This window comes from Sarcophilus harrisii, chromosome 4 (genome assembly GCF_902635505.1).
Source record: "Sarcophilus harrisii chromosome 4, mSarHar1.11, whole genome shotgun sequence".
Taxonomy (NCBI): Eukaryota; Metazoa; Chordata; class Mammalia; order Dasyuromorphia; family Dasyuridae; genus Sarcophilus; species Sarcophilus harrisii.
The window spans coordinates 438,323,965-438,343,543 of record NC_045429.1 but is presented as its reverse complement, the minus strand read 5'-3'; the positions used below and the strand labels follow the sequence as shown (position 1 = coordinate 438,343,543).

At 46.4% G+C, this 19,579-nt stretch overlaps 1 protein-coding gene across 3 annotated transcripts in view; it reads right to left on the bottom strand.

Moving 5' to 3' along the window:
- DOC2B (double C2 domain beta) overlaps positions 1-16,862 on the bottom strand; it is a 59,211-nt gene extending 42,349 nt beyond the window's left edge. The window contains exon 1 of one of the 3 annotated variants that reach the window (XR_004234076.1): positions 16,312-16,861. Coding sequence is in view for 2 of the 3 variants with exons in the window: in XM_031967770.1 (XP_031823630.1) it covers positions 16,312-16,687 (376 nt within the window). In the remaining variant the exon portion in view is untranslated. Of the gene's footprint in view, positions 1-16,311 lie in introns of all 3 variants that reach the window. The other 2 variants (XM_031967770.1, XM_031967771.1) reach the window with 2 other exon arrangements.
- Between the last annotated feature and the right edge of the window lie 2,717 nt (positions 16,863-19,579).

Genomic DNA, 19,579 nt, shown 5'->3' with positions numbered 1-19,579 from the left:
TTACCCTCCCTGTGCCTCAGTTTCCTCCTCTGTAAAATGAGGTTGGATTCAATGACTTTTAAATTCTCCTATCCCCAAATCTAAATTTCTGATCCACGGTCTCCTCTCTTCCAGAGTTGAGTTGATATTTGTGTTTTATTATGATCTAAATGGGGAGATTAAATTCAATTCAACAAATAAACATCTATTAAGCACTTACTGCATGTCAGACACTGTGGTAGGCATTAGGGATACAAAATTTTAAAAACACATAGAAAACCTTTTTCCCTTGAGGAGCTTATGTTCTACTGGGGGTGGGGAGAGAATATAATACACAGAGCTAAGGTCAAGGAAGAAGAGAATAATTAGAGACGGTTGGTATGGTTTCTTCAATTCCCTTCAAATCAAGTTTATGAAGCCCCTACTATGTGTGAGGCACAGAACCAAGAATAGGGAAGACAGTGGAGGAGACAGTAATGGAGCTGAACCCTGCCAGAAGGAAAGGTTTAGCCAGGGAGGAAATGGAAGATGGAGCTACCTTGGACAGAGACAGAGCGACTTGGAAGGGCTGGGGGATGCAACGAAGAGGTATGTTTTGGATTTGGTGAGTATGGGGTTAATCTATGATTATGGGATCAGCCACTTTGAACCCAGGCCATGTAGTGTAGTGGCGAGAGAGTCGTTGAGAATCAGAGACCTTTGTTCTGACTCAGAGGTGGATGATCCTCAAAATGTCCATTTGGGACCGAAGCTCAGGAGAGAGGTTAGGGCAGGATGTGATCTGACTAGAGATGAGAGTTGATTCATTGGATGCTGATAAGACAACCAAGGGGACAGTATGGAGAGAGAAGTGCAGGTGGCTCAGGATAGCCCTGGGGTCACCCTACACGGAGGAGGTGGGACATGATCGGTGACTGAGTAATTCCCGACATGTGTGTGAATGCACAGAGACCTGGGAATTTGGAATGAAAGAGGGAGATTGCGGTATTCTGGATTGTGAAGGAAGAAAAGGAGCATGACGAGACTGGAAAGGCAGATTGGAGCTAGACCGTGTTGTCCCTTAAAGGCCAGGCTGAGGATTTTGTATTGTGTCTTATGAACAATAGGGAGTCATTGAAGGTTTTTGAGCAGGGGAAGACTTGTGTCTCAAGAAGATGTTGGACAGATTAGAGAGGGGAGAAACTGGATTCAAGCAGTTCATTTAGGACATTATCCAAATACACCCAAAAAGCCTTGGGTTAAAATCCTGCCTCTGATACTTAGGGATTTTGTGATTCCAGAAACTCTCTCAGCCTCAGTTTCCCAGTCTGTAAAATGAAGGTTAAACTTGGTTATATCTAAGGTCCCTTTCGACTCTACATCTGTGCTAAGAGCTGCAATGAAGGAGGTAGCAAGGTGAGTGGAGGGGATGGGATGGATCCAAGAGATCATAGACTCAGAGCGCACATAACTTGGCAAGGCCTTAGACACAGGAAGGACAGGAAAGGGAAGAAGAGTTAAATCACTTTAGAGGTGAAAGGGACTTGATCGGTTATCCTTTACTTTAGGGAGGAAGGGAACTGACTGCCAGAGAGCAGAGGGACTTGCTGGAGGTCACATAGGCAGTAATGGCAGCACAGGATTAGTTCCTGACTTTAAAGCCAAAGTTCTTTCTTTTATCTTTATGTGTGAATGACTGGAGAGATGATAATGCCCTCAGTAGAGATAGGGAAGTTTAGTGGCAGCTAGTTGGTGCAGAGGACAGAGCACTATCCCTGAAATCAGGAGGACATGAGTTCAAATGTGACCTCAGACACTTAACCCTTCCTGGCTGTGTGACCCTGGGCAAGTCACTTAACCCCAATTGTCTCAGAAAAAAAAATTAGGGAAGTTTGGAAGAGGGAGAAAGACAATAAATGTGGTTTTGCAGTGCCTGGGGATCTCCAGGTAGGAGAGAGAAGCTGGAGCTTAGAGAAAAATTCAGGCTGAATCTGGAAGCTTTTGAGTCATCAGCCGAGATATGATATTTAAGCCTCTGGAAGCTGATGAGATCACTAAGGGGGAGGATAGAGAGAAGAAAAGAGTGCACAGGATGGAGTTGTAGACTCTGAGGAGAGGAGGACAATGGGGAGAGGTCACAGAAGGAGGAACACCGGAGGGAGAAGTATCATGGAAAACATGGGAGAGAAGGACTCTCAGGAAGAGACAATGCTTCAGGATGTTGTCAAGTGGCAGACAAGAAAAGGAGCCTTGAGCAAAGGGCAGCTGGTTTAACGATCAATAGCTCCTGGGTGACCTTTCCGAAGGCAGTTCTGGAAACCAGATTGAGGACCAGGTGAGAAGTGAGTGGGAGATGAGGGAGTGAAAGAAGCAAGTAGAGACAGTCTTTTCTTGGTGTTTGGCTGACAAAGGAAAGAAAGCAATAGGATAGCTAGAGGGCCAAAGGGCCCGATGACGAGCTGCCTGCTTATATATTTTTGGAGAGGACTATGGGACACTTGGACATATGTATAGAGAGAAGGGAAACAGCCAGTAAAAAGGTAGATATTGAAGATGAGACAGTGGGGTGATTATTAGGAGCAATTCCTAAAGAAGGTGGAGTTGATGACACGGATAGAGGGACTGTCCTTCATAAGGTAAAGGCCCAACTCATCCTCTGGAAACTGAGTCCTGAAGAAAGTTTGGGTGAAGAGTGAGAGGGTTTGGAATAGGGAAGAAAAGAAAGTTCCCTAAATATTCAATCCAATTCAGCAAACTTTATTAAGCACCTACTATGTGCTAGGTGTGAGAGATACAAGTACAAAAAAGAAGTGGTCCCTGCCCTCAGGGAAGTTAGATTCTGCTGTGAGCGGTACAGCATTCTCATAGATATGATGTATACGAAATGAATGCATATTAATCTGGGGAGACACCAGCAACTCAGGGAGTTAGGACTAGGTTCTGGTTTCTGTGAGGAGTAAGTCCTTGAATAGAATTTTGATGGGAATTAGGGGTACCAAAGTATGGAGGTGGAAGGGAGGAATTTCACACAGAGAAGGACAATCTTTATAAAAGCACTGAGGTGAGAGATAGAAAGTTGTGTACAAAGAATAGCGTTAGTCAAGTGTGGCTTGAATGAAAAGTGAATGAAGGGGAATAATACGTGACCAACCTGGAAATATATGGTGGACTAAGATGACGAAGGACCTTAAATGCCTAACGGGGAAATTTGTATTTGAACCTAGAGATGATAGGGAGCCATTGAAACTTCTAGAGTAGTGGAGTCACAGTTATGCCCTGATGGAAATTAGATATATACATAAAGAGATACTAGCTCAAAAGATGGCATCTATTCATTTGAACCCAATGGACATTGATTGAGTGCTTACCATTTCCAAAGCCCATTGTTTTAGGTATCGTGCCCAGGTAGAGTTACTTTGCCCCATTCAAAGAAATATAAGGTAAAGGGTGTTGATAGAATTGCCCCTGACACATGTTTTGTTTTAGGTATCGTGCCCAGGTAGAGTTACTTTGTCTCATATCTGGTGGTTTCTGCTCAGACTTCATCTTCCTTGACTTCTCTGCAGCATCTGACACGGGTGACTCCTTTCTCCTTCTGAACTCTACCTTTTCTCTGGGTTTTCATGACACTGCTCTCCTAGATCTGCTACTTTGGGCCAGGCAGTTGCTTCTTGGTCTCTCTTGCTATATTATCATCGGTGTCCCATCTGCTCTGGGTGGGTTTAGCCCAGGTCCAGGGCTCTGTTCTTGGATCTCTTCTCATCTTTCTCATGAGATTGCTCATCAGCTTCCATGGGTCCTACTATCACTCTATGCCGAGGACTCCCAGTTTGGTTTTCCCAGCTCTTGTATTTTTCTTGAACACTAGTCATGGATCATCACTCGCCTATTGGATTTTCCCAATTGGATGTTCCCTAGATATGCCAAATTCAACACGTTCAGAGCAGAATTTGCTATCCCCCAATTCTCCCTTCTTCCAAATTTCCCTGTGCTGTTCAAAACACTGGTGCCCTTCAAAGTCATAACCCCGCGGTCCTCAGCTCTTCCCTCTCCCTCGGCCTCCTATCTAATCACTTGTGACATTTTGTTGATTCTATTCCTCATGGGTCTTGTATCTGGCTCCCTCTCTTCACTCAAAGAGTCATTTCCCTAGTTTAAGCCCTTGTTACTTCCTGCCCAATTACTGGACTCTCTCCCTCTAGACTTTGTCCCAATAATAGCCAGCATTTAGACACATTGTGGGGTTTGCAAAGCACATTCCAAATGTTATCTCATTTTTCTCCTCACGAGAACCCTGGGAGATAGGTGCTATTAGCTATATATATATATATACACATATACATACACACACACATATATACATGTATGTATGTATGTATGTATATATTTGTCTCCATTTTATCGATGAGGCAGGCAGAGGTGAAATGACTTGCTTAGGATTAAACAATGGTTCGGTGAATATTCTTAAAGCACAGGAGTGGCTGTGTCCCTCTCTTATGAAGTTTTAGATGTTCTTAGTTGTTTATCTAGAATAAAATACAAATTCTTCTTTGGCTTCCACAGTCTGGTTCCGACCCAGCTTCCAGGTTTATTGTTGTACATCATTCCCCTTCACACAGTCTACATCCTAGCTAGACTGGTCGGCTTGCCACTACTGTACCTCCCATTCTACAGAGGCCTTTATAAAAACTTGCCTGGAAAGCCCTTCCTCTTTACTTTTGCTTTAGGTGCTGAATTGGAGCTGGGAAGACTCGCTTTCAGTATTCCCTCAGATACCAGCTGTGGGATCCTGGACAAGTCACTTAACTTATTCAGTCTCAGTTTCGTCTTCTGTACAACAGGAGTAAAAGTAGCAGCCATTTCTCAGGGTTGTTGTGAGGATCAAACAAAATAACACACATAATATATATTTATATGTGTGTATTTATATAAAATGCAAAATAACACACATATATATCTATAACTTGAAAGTCCCTTTCCCCATTAATGGTAGCCACTCTTTTTTTTTTTTATTAGAAATTTGAACTTTCTTCTAAGCTTTGTTCAAGTCCCATCTCATATGTGGGGCCTCTTCTGCTCCTTCCTGTTACTAGTGTCTTCCCACTCTGGAAATCATTACCAGTCAACAGTCACTGACTGCTCACTACACGCCAGGCATTTTGCTAAGTGTTGGGGATACAAAGAAGGCAAAGGACAGTTCCTGTCCTCGAGGAGTTTACAATCCAATAAGAGAGACAACATACGAACAAATCTATTCAAAGCAGGCTATGGACAGGATGAATAGGAAATAAGAAACAGAAGAAAAGAACCAAAATTATACATTATGTGTATATGTTTATCTAATGAGATATATCTCCATATATATGTATATAAATACATATGTATGTATATAGAAACATTATATATATAATACATATATAAATTTTATATAGTCTGTGTATGTATAATATATAGCATATATACTAAATTATATATAGTATGTATATATATAAATATTATAATATATACACCATAACAAAATATATATACTAAATTATATATTGTATATATAATATATATACATATACATATATAATAAAATATAATAATATTATATAATATATAATAAATAAAATATAAATATATAAACATTTTATATATATATATATATATAGAGAGAGAGAGAGAGAGAGAGACAGACAGACAGACAGAGAGAGAGAGTTCTTGTTGTCATTTTCAAAGAACTAGGAGGTCCCTACTGACCCGAGTCTGTTTTATGGCCACAGACTTTATTTAAAAATTTTTTTTTCAATAAACAAGCATTTTTCTCTTCCCACCACTGGGAGAAAAAGAAAAATAATCTTTATAAGAAATATGTACAGTAAAAAAAAAAGAAAGAAATATGCACAGTAAACTAAGATAAATGATTACATCAACCATGTCCAAACACAGTCTCATTCTGCAAATTCAGGGCATCACCTCTTTGCTAGGACCATTGTCTCTGTTCTCACCTCACTTTCCCATCTCTCAGCCATTTCAACTTAACCCTGCCCTCAGCACTCGGATCCTTTGCCTTCTTGTTCTCTCTCAATTTGTCTCTTACCAGATCTCATCCCTGAATGATTCCTACCATTAGACCCTCCTCGGCAAAAGCCACTGCACATAGCCTACAACTGTCTTAACTGGCTACATTATAAATTTATTTTATCCAGTTTCAGTTGGTTATTGTTATTCGTCCTTCATTGTGGCTCAGTGGGTAAGGTGGTGGACTGGAAATCCTATGTTTGAATCCTGAACATAGTTTTAACTTGGCTCCCCAGTGCAGCAAAGCAGTTCTTTTATTCCTTCCTAACTGATGCCTTAGGGGCAGCTGGGTGGTGAAATGGATAGAACTGCCAGGTCAGTCAGGAAAACACATCTCTGAATTCAAATTTGACTCAGGCACTTACTAGTTGTGTGACCCTGGGCAAGTTATTTAACCCTGTTTGCCTCAGTTTCTCCATCTGTAAAATGAGCTGGAGAAGGAAATGGCAAACCACTCCAGAATCTTTGCCAAGAAAACCGCAAATGGGGTCATGGAGAGTGAGACAAGACTCAGCAGTAACAACAACTGGTATCTCCCAATAATAGATGCTTTCTTTATTGCTGGGAATTAAGGGAATCTTTTTACACAAGCAAACTTTCCAAACAGCTAAGGTTTGCCCCCAGATATCACCCTCAAATCTTAATCTTTTCAGATGGAAATCCTGCTAAAAAGCATGGCAGGTACCTTTTCTTTATTAAACTAGGGCTCCTGGACACAAAAGGCCAGAATTGTCCTGGTTTGTAATGGAGCGATGCCCTCGGTATCTATTGAGGCACACAGGGCTGATTGCCCCAACATAAAATGACCCTGGGTTACTATGTTTTTTGAATTCTCATGTCTGTTTTTTTAAAAATAGCTTTTCCATCTCCCCTCCTTAGTGTCTGCAGTTATTCCTTGCTATTCTTAGTGTGACTGACTTCTGCAGTAACTTCCCCACTTCCAATTTGCTGCTTTTAATCTGCTAGAGACTGGGGAAGACCAGATTTTCATGATTATGAAAAATGTGTCTAAACTAAGAGTTAGTAGGACCTGAGGAATTCTCCCATGAGTAAAGGAGCAGCAGATGCTTATTTCATGAGAGCACCAGTATTAGTACCTGACCTTTGCGATGTTTATTTTGGCCCCTTAGATGCCCCTTCCCAGATAAAAGATCCATTTCAAAAAATTTAGAGATGGGACAAAGCTCCAAGATTATCTAGTCCTAGTTCAATTCCTTCATTTAATAAAGAAACCAAAGTCTCTCCAATTCATCTTCCACACAGCTGCCAAAATAATCTTCCTCAGGAATAGCAAATCTGTCCAAATCACAGCCCTGATCAAGAATTTGTCAATGGCTCACTAGTAGTGAATCTAGGTTAAAACGCAAACTAATCAGTTTGGCATTTAAAGCCCTTTACAATCTTCCTCCTGCCCACCTTTCCAGACATATCACATTATTTTCCTTCATATTAACCTTCTTCCTATTCCACAAATTCGGCATAACATCTTCCAACTGCATACACGGAATGCACTCTCTTATGGTCTCTATCTTTTCTAATCCTTAGCACACTCTAATTGCTAATGCTTATTTACTCTTCAAATTATATTGCATTTATTTATTAGCATAAAAGTGTTTCCCGATAAATGTAATTTCCCTGAGGGACGAGAATGTTTCTTGATTTCTTTTTATATTTCAGTTCCTAGCACATAGTAGGATGAACAAATGTTTTTACTTAAGTTGGTTTATTTGCTGAAGTTTCTTTTTTTCTTTTCTTTTTTCCTTTCCTTTCCTTTTCTATTTCTTTCTTTTTCTTTCTTTCTTTCTTTCTTTCTTTTCTTCTTCCTTCCTTCCTTCCTAGAAAATAATATGTTGTGATCCACATTCAGTCCCCATATTCCTCTCTCTGGATGCAGATGGCTCTCTCCATCACAAGTCTATTGGAATTGACCTGCTATACCTCATTGTTAAAAAGAACCGTATCCATCAGAATTAATCATCAGGGCAGCTAGGTAGTGCAGTGGATGGAGCACCAGCCCTGAAGTCAGGAGGACCTGAGTTCAATTTGGCCTCAGACACTTAACACTTCCTAGCTGTGTGACCCTGGGCAAATCACTTAACCCCAATTGCCTCAGCAAAAAATAAAAAAAAGAATCATTGTATAATCTTTCTGTTGCTGTCTACAATGTTCTCCTAGTTCTACTCAGTTTACTTAGCATCAGTTCATGTCAGTCTCTCCAGGCCTGATTGTTTCTTTTTTTTTTTTTTTTTTAATTTAATAGCCTTTTATTTACATGATATATACATGGGTAATTTTACAGCATTAACAATTGCCAAACCTCTTGTTCAATTTTTCACCTCTTACCCCCCACCCCTCCCTAGATGGCAGGATGACCAGTAGATGTTAAATATATTAAAATATAAATTAGATACACAATAAGTATACCCGACCAAAACGTTATTTTGCTGTAGAAAAAGAATCAGACTCTGAAATATTGTACAATTAGCTTGTGAAGGAAATCAAAAATGCAGGTGGGCATAAATATAGGGATTAGAATTCAATGTAATGGTTTTAGTCATCTCCCAGAGTTCTTTTCTGGGTATAGCTAGTTCAGTTCATTACTGCTCCATTAGAAATGATTTGGTTGATCTCGTTGCTGAGGATGGCCTGATCCATCAGAATGGTCATCATCTAGTATTGTTGTTGAAGTATATAATGATCTCCTGGTCCTGCTCATTTCACTCAGCATCAGTTCATGTAAGTCTCTCAGGCCTTTCTGAAATCATCCTGTTGGTCATTTCTTACAGAACAGTAATATTCCATAATTTTCATATACCACAATTTATTCAAGCCATTCTCCAACTGATGGACATCCATTCAGTTTCCAGTTTCTAGCCACTACAAAAGGGCTGCCACAAACATTCGTGCACATACAGGTCCCTTTCCTTCTTTATAATCTCTTTGGGATATAATCCCAGTAGTAACACTGCTGGATCAAAGGGTATGCACAGTTTGATAACTTTTTGAGCATAGTTCCAAACTACTCTCCAAAATGGTTGGATTCGTTCACAACTCCACCAACAATCAGGCCTGATTGTTTCTTATGGAACAATAATATTTCATAACATTCCTATACCATTTTCAACCATTGCCCAACTGATGGGCATCCACTCAGTTTCCCGGAACTAAAGTCTCTTAAGAAGTAACAGGTGAAATTAATGATCATTAATAATTAGCTCTCTTGTGTTGAGGCAGAGCAACAAGAATTTTCCTTTCCCCAACAATAAAAGTTGAATTGAATTTAAAAAGGGAATGGCACTAGCCTGGTCTCAGCAACAGAAACGGTGCCCTTTGTCTCAAAATAACTGAACCCATATGGTCCTGCTCAACACCGAGGTCTGACAAACATTTCAGTCTTTTAAAAAATGAGCTAAGAGGAGTTTGGTGAAAAATGGAAGCTAGAGTGCCATCACCCATCATTGCAGGCCGTTAAGGAAGGCAGGTGCTCAGTCAGTGAGGACAAAGGTACCACTGGCAAGATTCATTGTTCTCCTGGACTGGTTAAGAGGGAAAAAAACAACCAGCAACGCTGACATCAGCCAGGATTTGGATTTTAGCATCCTGCATTTGGAATTAGTTTAGAATTTCCATGAAAAATTTTTAGCCTCACAAATAATTGCAACGCAAAGGGTGAGGCGGCCACTTGGAACTCAGCTAGTCCCACCCACTCATCTTGCAGAGGAGCAAACTGAGCTCTAAGAGGGGAAGTCACTTGCTCAGTTAGATAGCAAGTCAGTCTCAGAGCTCGAATTAAAATCTGGATCTCCATCCAAAGCTCCTCCCCTGCGCTAAGGGAATATCTGGCAAAAGAGCCTCTTTTTGGGGATGGGAGGAGGATTGTGGGTCAGGGAGGTTGCGACCGTGTTGATCCTCTGGTTTGCAGTGATTTGGGCAGTTGTCATTTTTCACTGAAATTCTAAGTGAGGCCCATATGCCCAACAGTATGACTCACTGATGACATGGGCCGATGTCCACGTTAGCCAGCCTTCACCCCCGAACCAGAACTGGACAATGTCTGGACTTTACACAAACCTTTGTTATCCCTAAGCTTAAGACTAGGGTGTGAATCGAGCTAAAGAAGAAACTGCCGAGCTCCTTAGCTCACCTATTTCTGTGAGGAGAGAGCAAGCTCATTGAAATCAGAGATCTGAATAAATGAGAGATATGGGTGAAATGATGATGTCATCAAGGAAAGAATGCTGGGACTAACCAGAGAAGACTACAGATGCCTGAGAATACAGAGGCTGAGGGACGTCGAAGGCATGGCAGTGGGGGGGAATGTGAAGGGGCCCGGTTTTAACAGTGGTTTTTCTCCTCTCCAGCACTCTGGATTTTTTGATTTATATTCAGTTCTTGTGTTTTGTGCTTGAGACACTATTCCTGAGGACAGGAATTAGAAGAGAAAAATCAAATAAGAACCCCAAAGAATGTAAATAGGCCTCACTTCTTTGCCCTGTGTCTCAGAGAGAGCAGACGCCCTAATTTTCTTTTATCAGAACAAAGATAATCCAATAATTAGGGCAGCAAATAGCATAAATCTGGCTAAAGCTGCCATGAGCCATCTGGTCTGAATTATCCCAGCTTAGACTCCAGAAACTGGTTGTTGGGGTGGATGAGGTAGGACCAGGCCGGGGCATAGGGCATCCAGTGGGAACTGACATTTCACTCAGCCTGGATCACCAAGACAGGAGCTGGGTTTTCTTGGACTGAATTTGCCATTCTCCAGGTCACTTGGAACATAATTACGAGCCTGTGAGTGAGTGATCCTGTGGATTGGGGCAGGTAGCCTTACTAAACCCATCTCTTCCCTGTTGTCTCATATGATTTTCTTCAAAACATCACCTCCTACAGGAAGCCTTTCCTGATTCCAGGTGCTAGGTCTCTCTCTCTCTCTCTCTCTCTCTCTCTCTCTCTCTCTCTCTCTCTTCTCTCTCTCTCTCTCTCTCTCTCTCTCTCTCTCTCTCTCTCTCTCTCTCTCTCTCTCTCTCCTCAAGTGATCTTGATCTTGTATTTCCAAAACTACATATCATAACACTTTTGCACCCCAAGCAGAAGCTAAGCTCCTTATCAAAAATAAAGATAACTGACCTTTTATAGCAGGATTAAAAACATTTTTCACCCAGAGGATCTGAGATTTAGAATTGGTAGAAAGCATAGAATATCGTTAGAAGTATCGATGTGACGCCAATGAAGAGAAGGAGGGTAGAGTGGAAGTGAAATCACATGGCTAGTCCAGAGGTGAGAAGGAGTGTAGCTAAACCAACTGCTTCCTTTTATAGTTGAGGAAACTGAGCCTCATAGAAGATAAATGACTTTAGGGCTAGAAGGGACCTTAGAGACCACTGAGTCCAAATCCCTTCTCCATTTTACACATGGGGAAACTGAGGCCAAGAGAAGGTAGGGGACTGGTACAAGATCATACCAACAGGAAGTGACAGAGATGGGATTCAAATTTAGGTCTCCCCATTCTTTCATTGTTAAGTCTCATAAATTCAAGACATTATGATCATCCTTATTTTATAGGTGAGGGAACTGATATATAAAGGATTTCCATGACCTACCTAGGGTCACATAGTTAACAAGTTTCTTGGCTGGGATTCAGATACTGACTGGTCTTTCTGACTTTCTGAGAGCCAGCACAATGTTCCCTTTTCTTGAGGACAGGATATGTTTCTTTCCTGTCTGTAACCCTAGCGCCTAGCACAGTGTTTGGCATATAGTAGGTGCTCGATAAATGTTCACTAGGTTGTGGAATTTCAGTTATCTCAGTGACAAATTCCTTCCTTTGTTATTTGTTTGGCCTGGGGGTAGATGGGGCACATGAAATCAATGGTGACTCCATGGTAAGTTTATAATTGTTACTTATTTGCTCTCCGAATCAAATCAATAAGCATTGATTGAGTACTGACTGTGTGCAGCAGGCCTTATGCTTTAGCACATTCTGCCTTGAGACATCTTTGGTATTATCCCAGTGTGGGACACAAATCCCCTCTCTGATGTACAGCTGAGGAGATTTTCTTGCATCTGTGGTATCGAGAACTCTCTGGAAGGAAAAAGATTGCCATTCAAATCCCCATGGTGCTACTCGATCAATAAACATTTATTAAGCTCCTGCTATGAGCTGGGTATGGTGCTTACTATTTGCGTGACTCTGGACATATCACTCAACCACCCTGGGTTGTGACTTCCTCTTCTGCAAAATGTACTAGATGGAGGCCTCCAAGGTCCCTTCCTTGACAGAGACTATCTTAGACCATGAGAGGTGGGGCAGGCTTCAGAGTCCATCTGCCTGAATTCTCTCTTTTTACAGATAAGGAAACTGACTGTAATTAGGAATTATTTCATCTGGGGCAAAGTAGCTGAGAGGCGCTCTCCGGGGGCTAGGACCAGAAAAGTCCTTTTCACTTGGGCCTTCGGGGTTTTGGGGTGGTGGAAAGGAAGGCTTAGATAGTAAACTCCAGGAGAATGGACCCTAGGGAAAGGGGAACTTATGCCATATGATGCTCTGGAGCAAAATCCCACTGCCCCTGGACTAATTATGAACTGTAAGAAGATGTTGGTTATGACAACAGAACCAAGGCTACAACTCATGCTTCCAAGCCTTTTCCTTCTGACACTGTCTCCCTTAGTACCTATCAGCATAAGCTACTTGTCAATAAGTGAGGAAGTGTTGAAGAAACAACAGTATAGTTGAGAAGAGAATTGGGTTTGGGGAAAATAGTACCACCCTTAGAACTTAACAAGCATTAAAAAAAAAAACTCAATAAACCTGAGGTTTCCTGAATACTCCAGGAAAGAATTAAGCTTCTAGTCATTCAACTCACGCTCTAGAATGTTAGCCTCTGGTCCTGGCAAAGGAAGTTCTGATCTAAGCATCCCTGTCCTTTCATGACTCACAAAGCAGGAATAGAACTGGAAATGGGAAACATAATACTTCCTCATCTCCTGTAGCCATCTTAGTTTTTGCAGGACTAATCGATCAATCATAAAGCATTTATGAAATGTGTATTATATGCCAGGTACTGTTCAAAGACCTGGAAAGAAAAAGGGAAAAAAAAAAAAGAAATAATTCTTGCCTTCAAGAAGCTTACTTTCTCTTGGAAGGAAACTTCATGAATCTGAACAAGTACTTGGAAAAATTATCCAAAGTAAATACAACTCCCAGGATTGGGGAGCAGACACCAGCAACTTGGGGGGGGGTTAACATCAGAAGACGCTTCATATAAGATGTAGCAATCGATCTGAATCTGGTCATTCTTAGGAACCAGTACCATTGACTCCCAGAGGCAATTCCTCTGCAAATTCCGGCTGGAGAAGGAGTGTGGGGTGAGTGTGGACTTGTCCCAGACTGGCTTCCCTGAGTGTATTGACAGTACTGGCTTAAATGGTAGCTAGGGCAAGGAGACCAATTTTGCTCTAGTGCTGCCCAAAGAATGGATGCCCCTTCTGAACCTAAAATTACTAACCAACTAAGGATAGACTTTTTCAGATCGGACAAAGGCATCCTGGAGTAGTGCAAAGAATTCTGGATTTTGGAATTCTAGATTGGAGTTCTGGATTGAGGTCTGAATATCAGTTCTGCTATTTACTGTCTTTGTGATGTCTCAGTTTCCACCTCTGTAATGTGAGAGGACTTGACTAGATGGCCTTCAGATAGATGCTTTTCAACTGTAAAGTCTGAGGAATCGGGATGAGGAGACTCCCATCCTTTGTTCCAGCATCCAGCTCTTTGAACCAGACTATCCAGAAAAACTTGGCCATTTCCAGGACCACCTTTGCTTAGGGAAGTCTAGGAAGTGCAGATTTAAGGATTTTTTCCTAAATTCTCCAGGCAAATTCACTACCTTCTAAGGGAGATCTATCAAGGGTCAGGCTAAAAGAGCTTTATGATCCTTTCTAACTCTCAGTACTTCCCTCCCCCATCCTCCTTTCTGATTCTTTTTCACCCTTCAAAACAAATGATCCTGGCAATTGTTGGGTTGTACATGGGTTGATCCCATGGCTTGATCCCATAGGATCACAGCACCCAGTCTGTTCTGGGCCAGGCTCCCTTCAGTCCTCAGATTGCCATGGTTCTTTTTAGAAAAGGCACTGGACGGGAAGGATGTAGGTCTAGAAGGGACCAGGGAAACCATTCGGGCCAATGGATGGTTTTACAAAATGTGTGTCAAGGCTTAGTGAGCCTATGCAAAGTCACCCAGCCAGGAGGAAGGATCAGAAGAGTTAAGAGCCATGAATCCAAGGTCTTGAAATCCAGATCTTGAAATTAAATCTAGCACTTCAAGTTCCCAGCAGAAAGCACTGCTTCCCATTCAGAGCAGCAGCCTTCCCTCCAGAAGTTGGAGACCCCAGGGACTAGCAATACCAGCCAGGCCTCTGCCTCCAGGCCTGGACTGTCCTATTCTTGTCAAATTCGGAGAAGAGGGTGTTTATTTCCTCCCTCCTCCCTCCCCTTCCTTCCAAGCCTGAGGGTCAGGTGTCAGTGATCTCACCGCCAAGTATAACAAAAGCACTTTTCCAGGGTGGGGGGCAGCTTCCCCAGAGCTCCCCAAACGGAGTCAAACCAGAAGGGTCAAGATCTTGGCATCTGGAGCAACTTTGCCCAGGGCCTCTCGCAAGCCTCCAATGGCCCCATCGGCCCTTGGGGTGGGGAAGGAGGATGTCTTCTCCCTCCCCTCCCCCCCCCCCCACTTTCCACTGCTCACCTCCGAGACGATGAGGAGGCTTAATTCCCAACCCAATGTCCTGGTCACTGAGGGAGCCCCTCAGCCCAGCCCTGCCTCTGTTGAGGCCTTTTCTAAGACGGAGTGCGGGGAGGAGGGGAGGAGGTCGCCGTGCAAGATGGAAGGAGGGGGGGAGAAGAGCAGCTCTCCACCCTTTGGAAGCAAAGGCGTAACAGGTGAACGGGGGTGGGGTGGAGAGGAAGGAGGAGGAGGGGCCATCAGGGACCGTAGGCTAACGAGCCCACAGACATTTTCCCGGGAAAGGGAGGCCCCAGAGAAGGACTGGGGGGGAGGGGGGGGAGGGGAGGGGGCAGAGACATACAAGGGTTTTTGAAAGGGCAAATACGCCCAGGTTTCCTGCTGCCTGCCCCGGCGGGCAGCCCGGCTCCGCCAGCTACGCGACTGATAAATGATCCAAGTGGCCGAGGGTCCTCTCCCCGCTGCTCCCCAGCTCCCTCGGCTTTTCTCTCCCCCTCCCCCTCCCCAGTCCCTGGCTGCGGGAGGGACAATGCTCTGCTCGCCTAGGGCAGCCGGGCCGGGTGTGTTCAGCAACTGGTGTCTCCCTGGATAGCAGCATCGCCCTGCCAGGGGGAGAAATGGCCAGTCTGCTCCGCGCCCGACATCCTGGGACTGGAGGCTGGGGCCCGGCTGCGGACACGGGCTCCGCGGCCGGGGTCCGGCTGCGTGGGGAAGGGGCCGGGATAATCGGGAAGCTGGAGCCGTCCCTCGGGGACGCCTCCTGAACTTCCAGCCCCCGAGTCCCTGCTCCCAGGAGGCAGGAAGGGGAAGAAATAGGGAAGGGGGCCTGCGGGCTCAGCCCCAGTCACACGGAGGGGAGGGAGGGGAACAAAGGGAGGGGGGTTTGGGAGGTTGGGTATTGGGGAGGCAAAGGGAGAGTGTCTGGCTGTGTATGGTGAGAAGCAAAGGGGGAGTGAGTGAGTGAGTGAGTGTGTGTGTGTGTGTGTGTGTGTGTTGGGGGTAAAGGAAGAGAGTCTGGTTGTGTGGCTGTGAGCAAAGGGGAAATGTGTGTGTTTGTGAGAAGAGGAAGGGAGAGCGGACTGTGTTGTATGTGGGGAGGGGCTGGGCAGAGGGCTTTCCCTTTGTTGTGCGTTGCATGTTGTGTGTATGTTGCAAGGAACCAGGGGGGAGTGTCTGTTCTGGGTGATGTGGATAGCAAGAGGACAGCGTTCAAGGGGGTGGGGGTGGGATGGGGAGCCGGGGAGAGTGTGTAGTGTGAGTTATGGGGGGAAAGGGGGGAGCACTGGAGGTACGACCGTCTTGGGTGCTGTCTGGCAGGGGAGAAGGTTTCTTGTCCGTAGGGTGGGGAGCGGGGGAGAGTGATTTGTGTTTGTGTATTTGTGCGTTTGTGTATGGGAGTGTTTGCGTTTTTGGATGTATGGGTGCGTTTTTGTATATGTGTATATTTGTGCGTTTGTGTGTGTATGTTTGTGGTGTGTGTGTGTGTGCTGGCGGGGGCGGGGGATGGGAGAAAGCAGGGAAGAAAAGTCCAATACTTGGGGGAACTTACTGCAGTCATCCGAGTCGTAGCCCTCCCCGTCCAGGTCTTCTTCGGGCTTGCCGGCGCCGCCGCTGCCGCCCGCCGAGGGCTGGGGCTGGGGCTGGGCCGGGGGCTGCCGCTGGCGGCTGGGGCCGGGGCCGTAGGCACCGAACAGCTGGTCCACATCCTCGTCGTCGTCCCTGGGGGGTTCGGAGGGGCTGACCGAGGCTTGGCTGCCGTCGGCCTGCAGGGAGCCGGTCCGGCTGACTGCCGTCGGGAGCCCCCGGGGGAAGCGGGGGAAGTAGTCGGAGATCTGTTTGATGGGCTTGATGGGACCCGGGCACACGTCAATGGCCATATGCTCCTGAATGCTGATGGTGGTCTTTTCTCCCCGCCGGAGTGTCATGCAGGCAGCTCTGGCCCCCCCGGAGCCCCTCGGAGAACGAGCCGAGCCAGGGCACGAAGCTCTCGAAAGGGCGCCGGCAGCGGGGTGCAGTGAGCCGGGGAAGCGGGGCGCGCTTCACCGAGAGCCGGGAGCCGCGCTGGAGCCCTCCTCCGGAGCCCCCGCCGCCGCCGCCGCCGCCGCCGCCTCCGCCTCCGTGGCCACGGTGCGCATCGCGCCCGCCTCTGCCGCCGCCGCCGCGTTCCGCGCCCCCAGACGGTCCCGAGCCTGCGAGGAGCGGGCAGCGAGCGCGCCGCACTGGGCTCAGCCCGCGGAGAAGTGCGAGACCAAGGGCTGACAGGCAGGGGGTGGGCCCTGCCGGCGTCACTGGGTAGCAACCAAGCAGGATGGAGGGAGCGGAGGAATGAGGGATGCAGGGGATGCGCTCGCGCTCACGCACTCGCGGGCCAGGCCACAGAGGCAGGTGCACGGGGACCCGGCGGCGGGCCCGGGGCCCCGGCGGACCCGCGCGCAGCGCCACGCCCCCCGGGGCCCGGCTCCCCGGCAGAGGGGCCGCCCAGCACCTCCAGAACTCGCTGGCTTGCTGGCAGCTGCAAGGGGCTGGGGGACGGGACTGAGGAGCAGAGCCGCCAGCTCCCGGAGAAGGCAGGGGGGATTTTTTTCAGCTGCCAGGAAAGATGACTAGAGATGGCCCGAGAGGAGAGGTCCTTGCTTAAAGGCCCGCTGTGTCTGTGCGCCTCTGAGGCAGACCAGTGGAGTGGAGTCCCGAGATCCGGCTTCGAATCCTGACTCAAACACCCGGGTAACCTCGGGAGAGCCATCTCTCTGCTCTGGGCCTCAGTTACTCACCCATCAGACGAGAGGCACGGCTGAGATGGTCTCTCAGATCTCCAGCCAGCTCCAAGTTCGAATAATAGTAATCCTGTCTGGCACTCAGGACCCTTTAAGGTTTGCAAAGCACTTTACATGTATCATCTCATCTGAGCCTTATAACACCTCTCCCCATTTTACAAGAAGCGAAGCAGATTTTAAAAGACGAGTTGCCCAGGGACGGGAAGCTGGATTCCAGCTCTCCTGAGGCTTTTCTCCTTTCAGATATCACAGGTGGCCAAAAAGCATCCCCTTCTCTTACAGCAGAATTGCCCGTAATGGTGGATCCTCCGTCCTAATTGGAAATACAGTATGGCAAAGCAAGTCAAAGCAATGGCCGCTGGGGGAAAAAGATTTTTTTTTAAACCCCCCCAATTTAAAAACCCCAAACCTTTTCCCCCCCCCCCCCCCCCCCCCCCCCCCCCCCCCCCCCCCCCCCCCCCCCCCCCCCCCCCCCCCCCCCCCCCCCCCCCCCCCCCCCTCCCCTTCCCCCCCCCCCCCCCCCCCCCCCCCTTCCCCCCCCCCCCCCCCCCCCCCCCCCCCCCCCCCCCCCCCCCCCCCCCCCCCCCCCCCCCCCCCCCTTCCCCCCTCCCTTCCCCCCCCCCCCCCCCCCCTTCCTTCCCCCTTTTTCCTTCCTTCCTTCCTTCCTTCTTCCTTCCTTCCCCCTTCCTTCCCTCCTTCCTCCTTCCTCCCCTTCCCCCTTCCTCCTCCCTCCCTCCCTTCCCCCCTTCCTTCCTTCCTTCCTTCCTTCCTTCCTTCCTTCCTCCCTTCCTCCCCCCTCCCCCTTCCCCCTTTCCTTTTTCCCCCTTTTTTTTTTCCCCCCTTTCCTTTTCCTTTCCTTTCCCCCTCTTCCCTCCTTCCTTCCTTTCCCCTCCCCCCCTCCCTCCTTTTTTTCCTCCCTCCTTCCCCCTTCCCCCCCCCTCCCCCTTCCTTCCCTTTTTTTCCTTTCCCCCTTTCCTCCCTTTCCTTCCTTTTCCCCCCTTCCCCTTTTTTCCCCTTCCTCCCCTTTTCCTTTTCCCCCCCCTTTCCTTTCCCCTTCCCCCCTCCTTCCTTTTCCTTCCCTTTTTTTCCCCCCCTTTTCCTTCCCCTTCCCCTTTTTTTTTTTCCTTTTCCTTCCTCTCTATCTCTCTTTCTTCTTTCCCAACAGCCTGACAGCAACAGTTAATCGTGTTAGGAGGTGACTATTGTGTTAGAAGGTGGGACTTGGCTCCTTACTTCATAGTTTGCTCATTGGTGCCATTTCCACAGGCCTCATGACATCTGGCAGATCTGAGGGGCTGCAGAGAAAGCTCAATATGCAGTGTTTCAAATGCATCATTGGCTTAGCTCCACAGCAGCTGGGCGTCTGGGGCCTGACTATCTGATTTGTGAAGTCACATTTGTTCTTACTGTTGACCATCAGTTTATCATACTTATAGAGCAGCCACACGTCAAATTTGTGAGCGATTGTCTCCTGGCGCCAGATCATGGGGAACACACACCATCTCTTGACTCTCTCCCCCTCCTCCTTCACAGTGGAAATTTCATTGTACTGAGGGTAGGGTGGGAGATACAACCTGGAATCCCTGCTTAAGCTCCACAAGTGTTTGTTGTGAAATGTCTGCTGTGGGCTCAGGCTTGCTCTAAGTCAGGAAGATCCTGGGAAAAGGTTCTATAGTCAGTCCTTTTCCTGAAAGAACCCAATACTTTTAAAAAACTAACATCTGGGTTGTCATCTGCTATCGGAGGTTGGGAAAAGCAATGAACCTTTCCATCTACCTGCTAAAAATCAGATTACTGCCCCCACAAGGTCCCCACGAGATAATACATGCACCACAATCTTCATTTTATAGATGGAGAGATAGTCTGAAGAAAGGTGCAGGCACCTGACCAGAATCAATCAGTTATCAATCAACAAGCACTTATTAAATATTTGCTGTATGACAGGTTCTGTGTAAATTATTAGGAATTAAAAAAAAAAGCAAAACAAATTCCTGCTCTGATAGAGCTTACATTCTGGTGGGAGGAGGAGACTGTGTGTGTGTG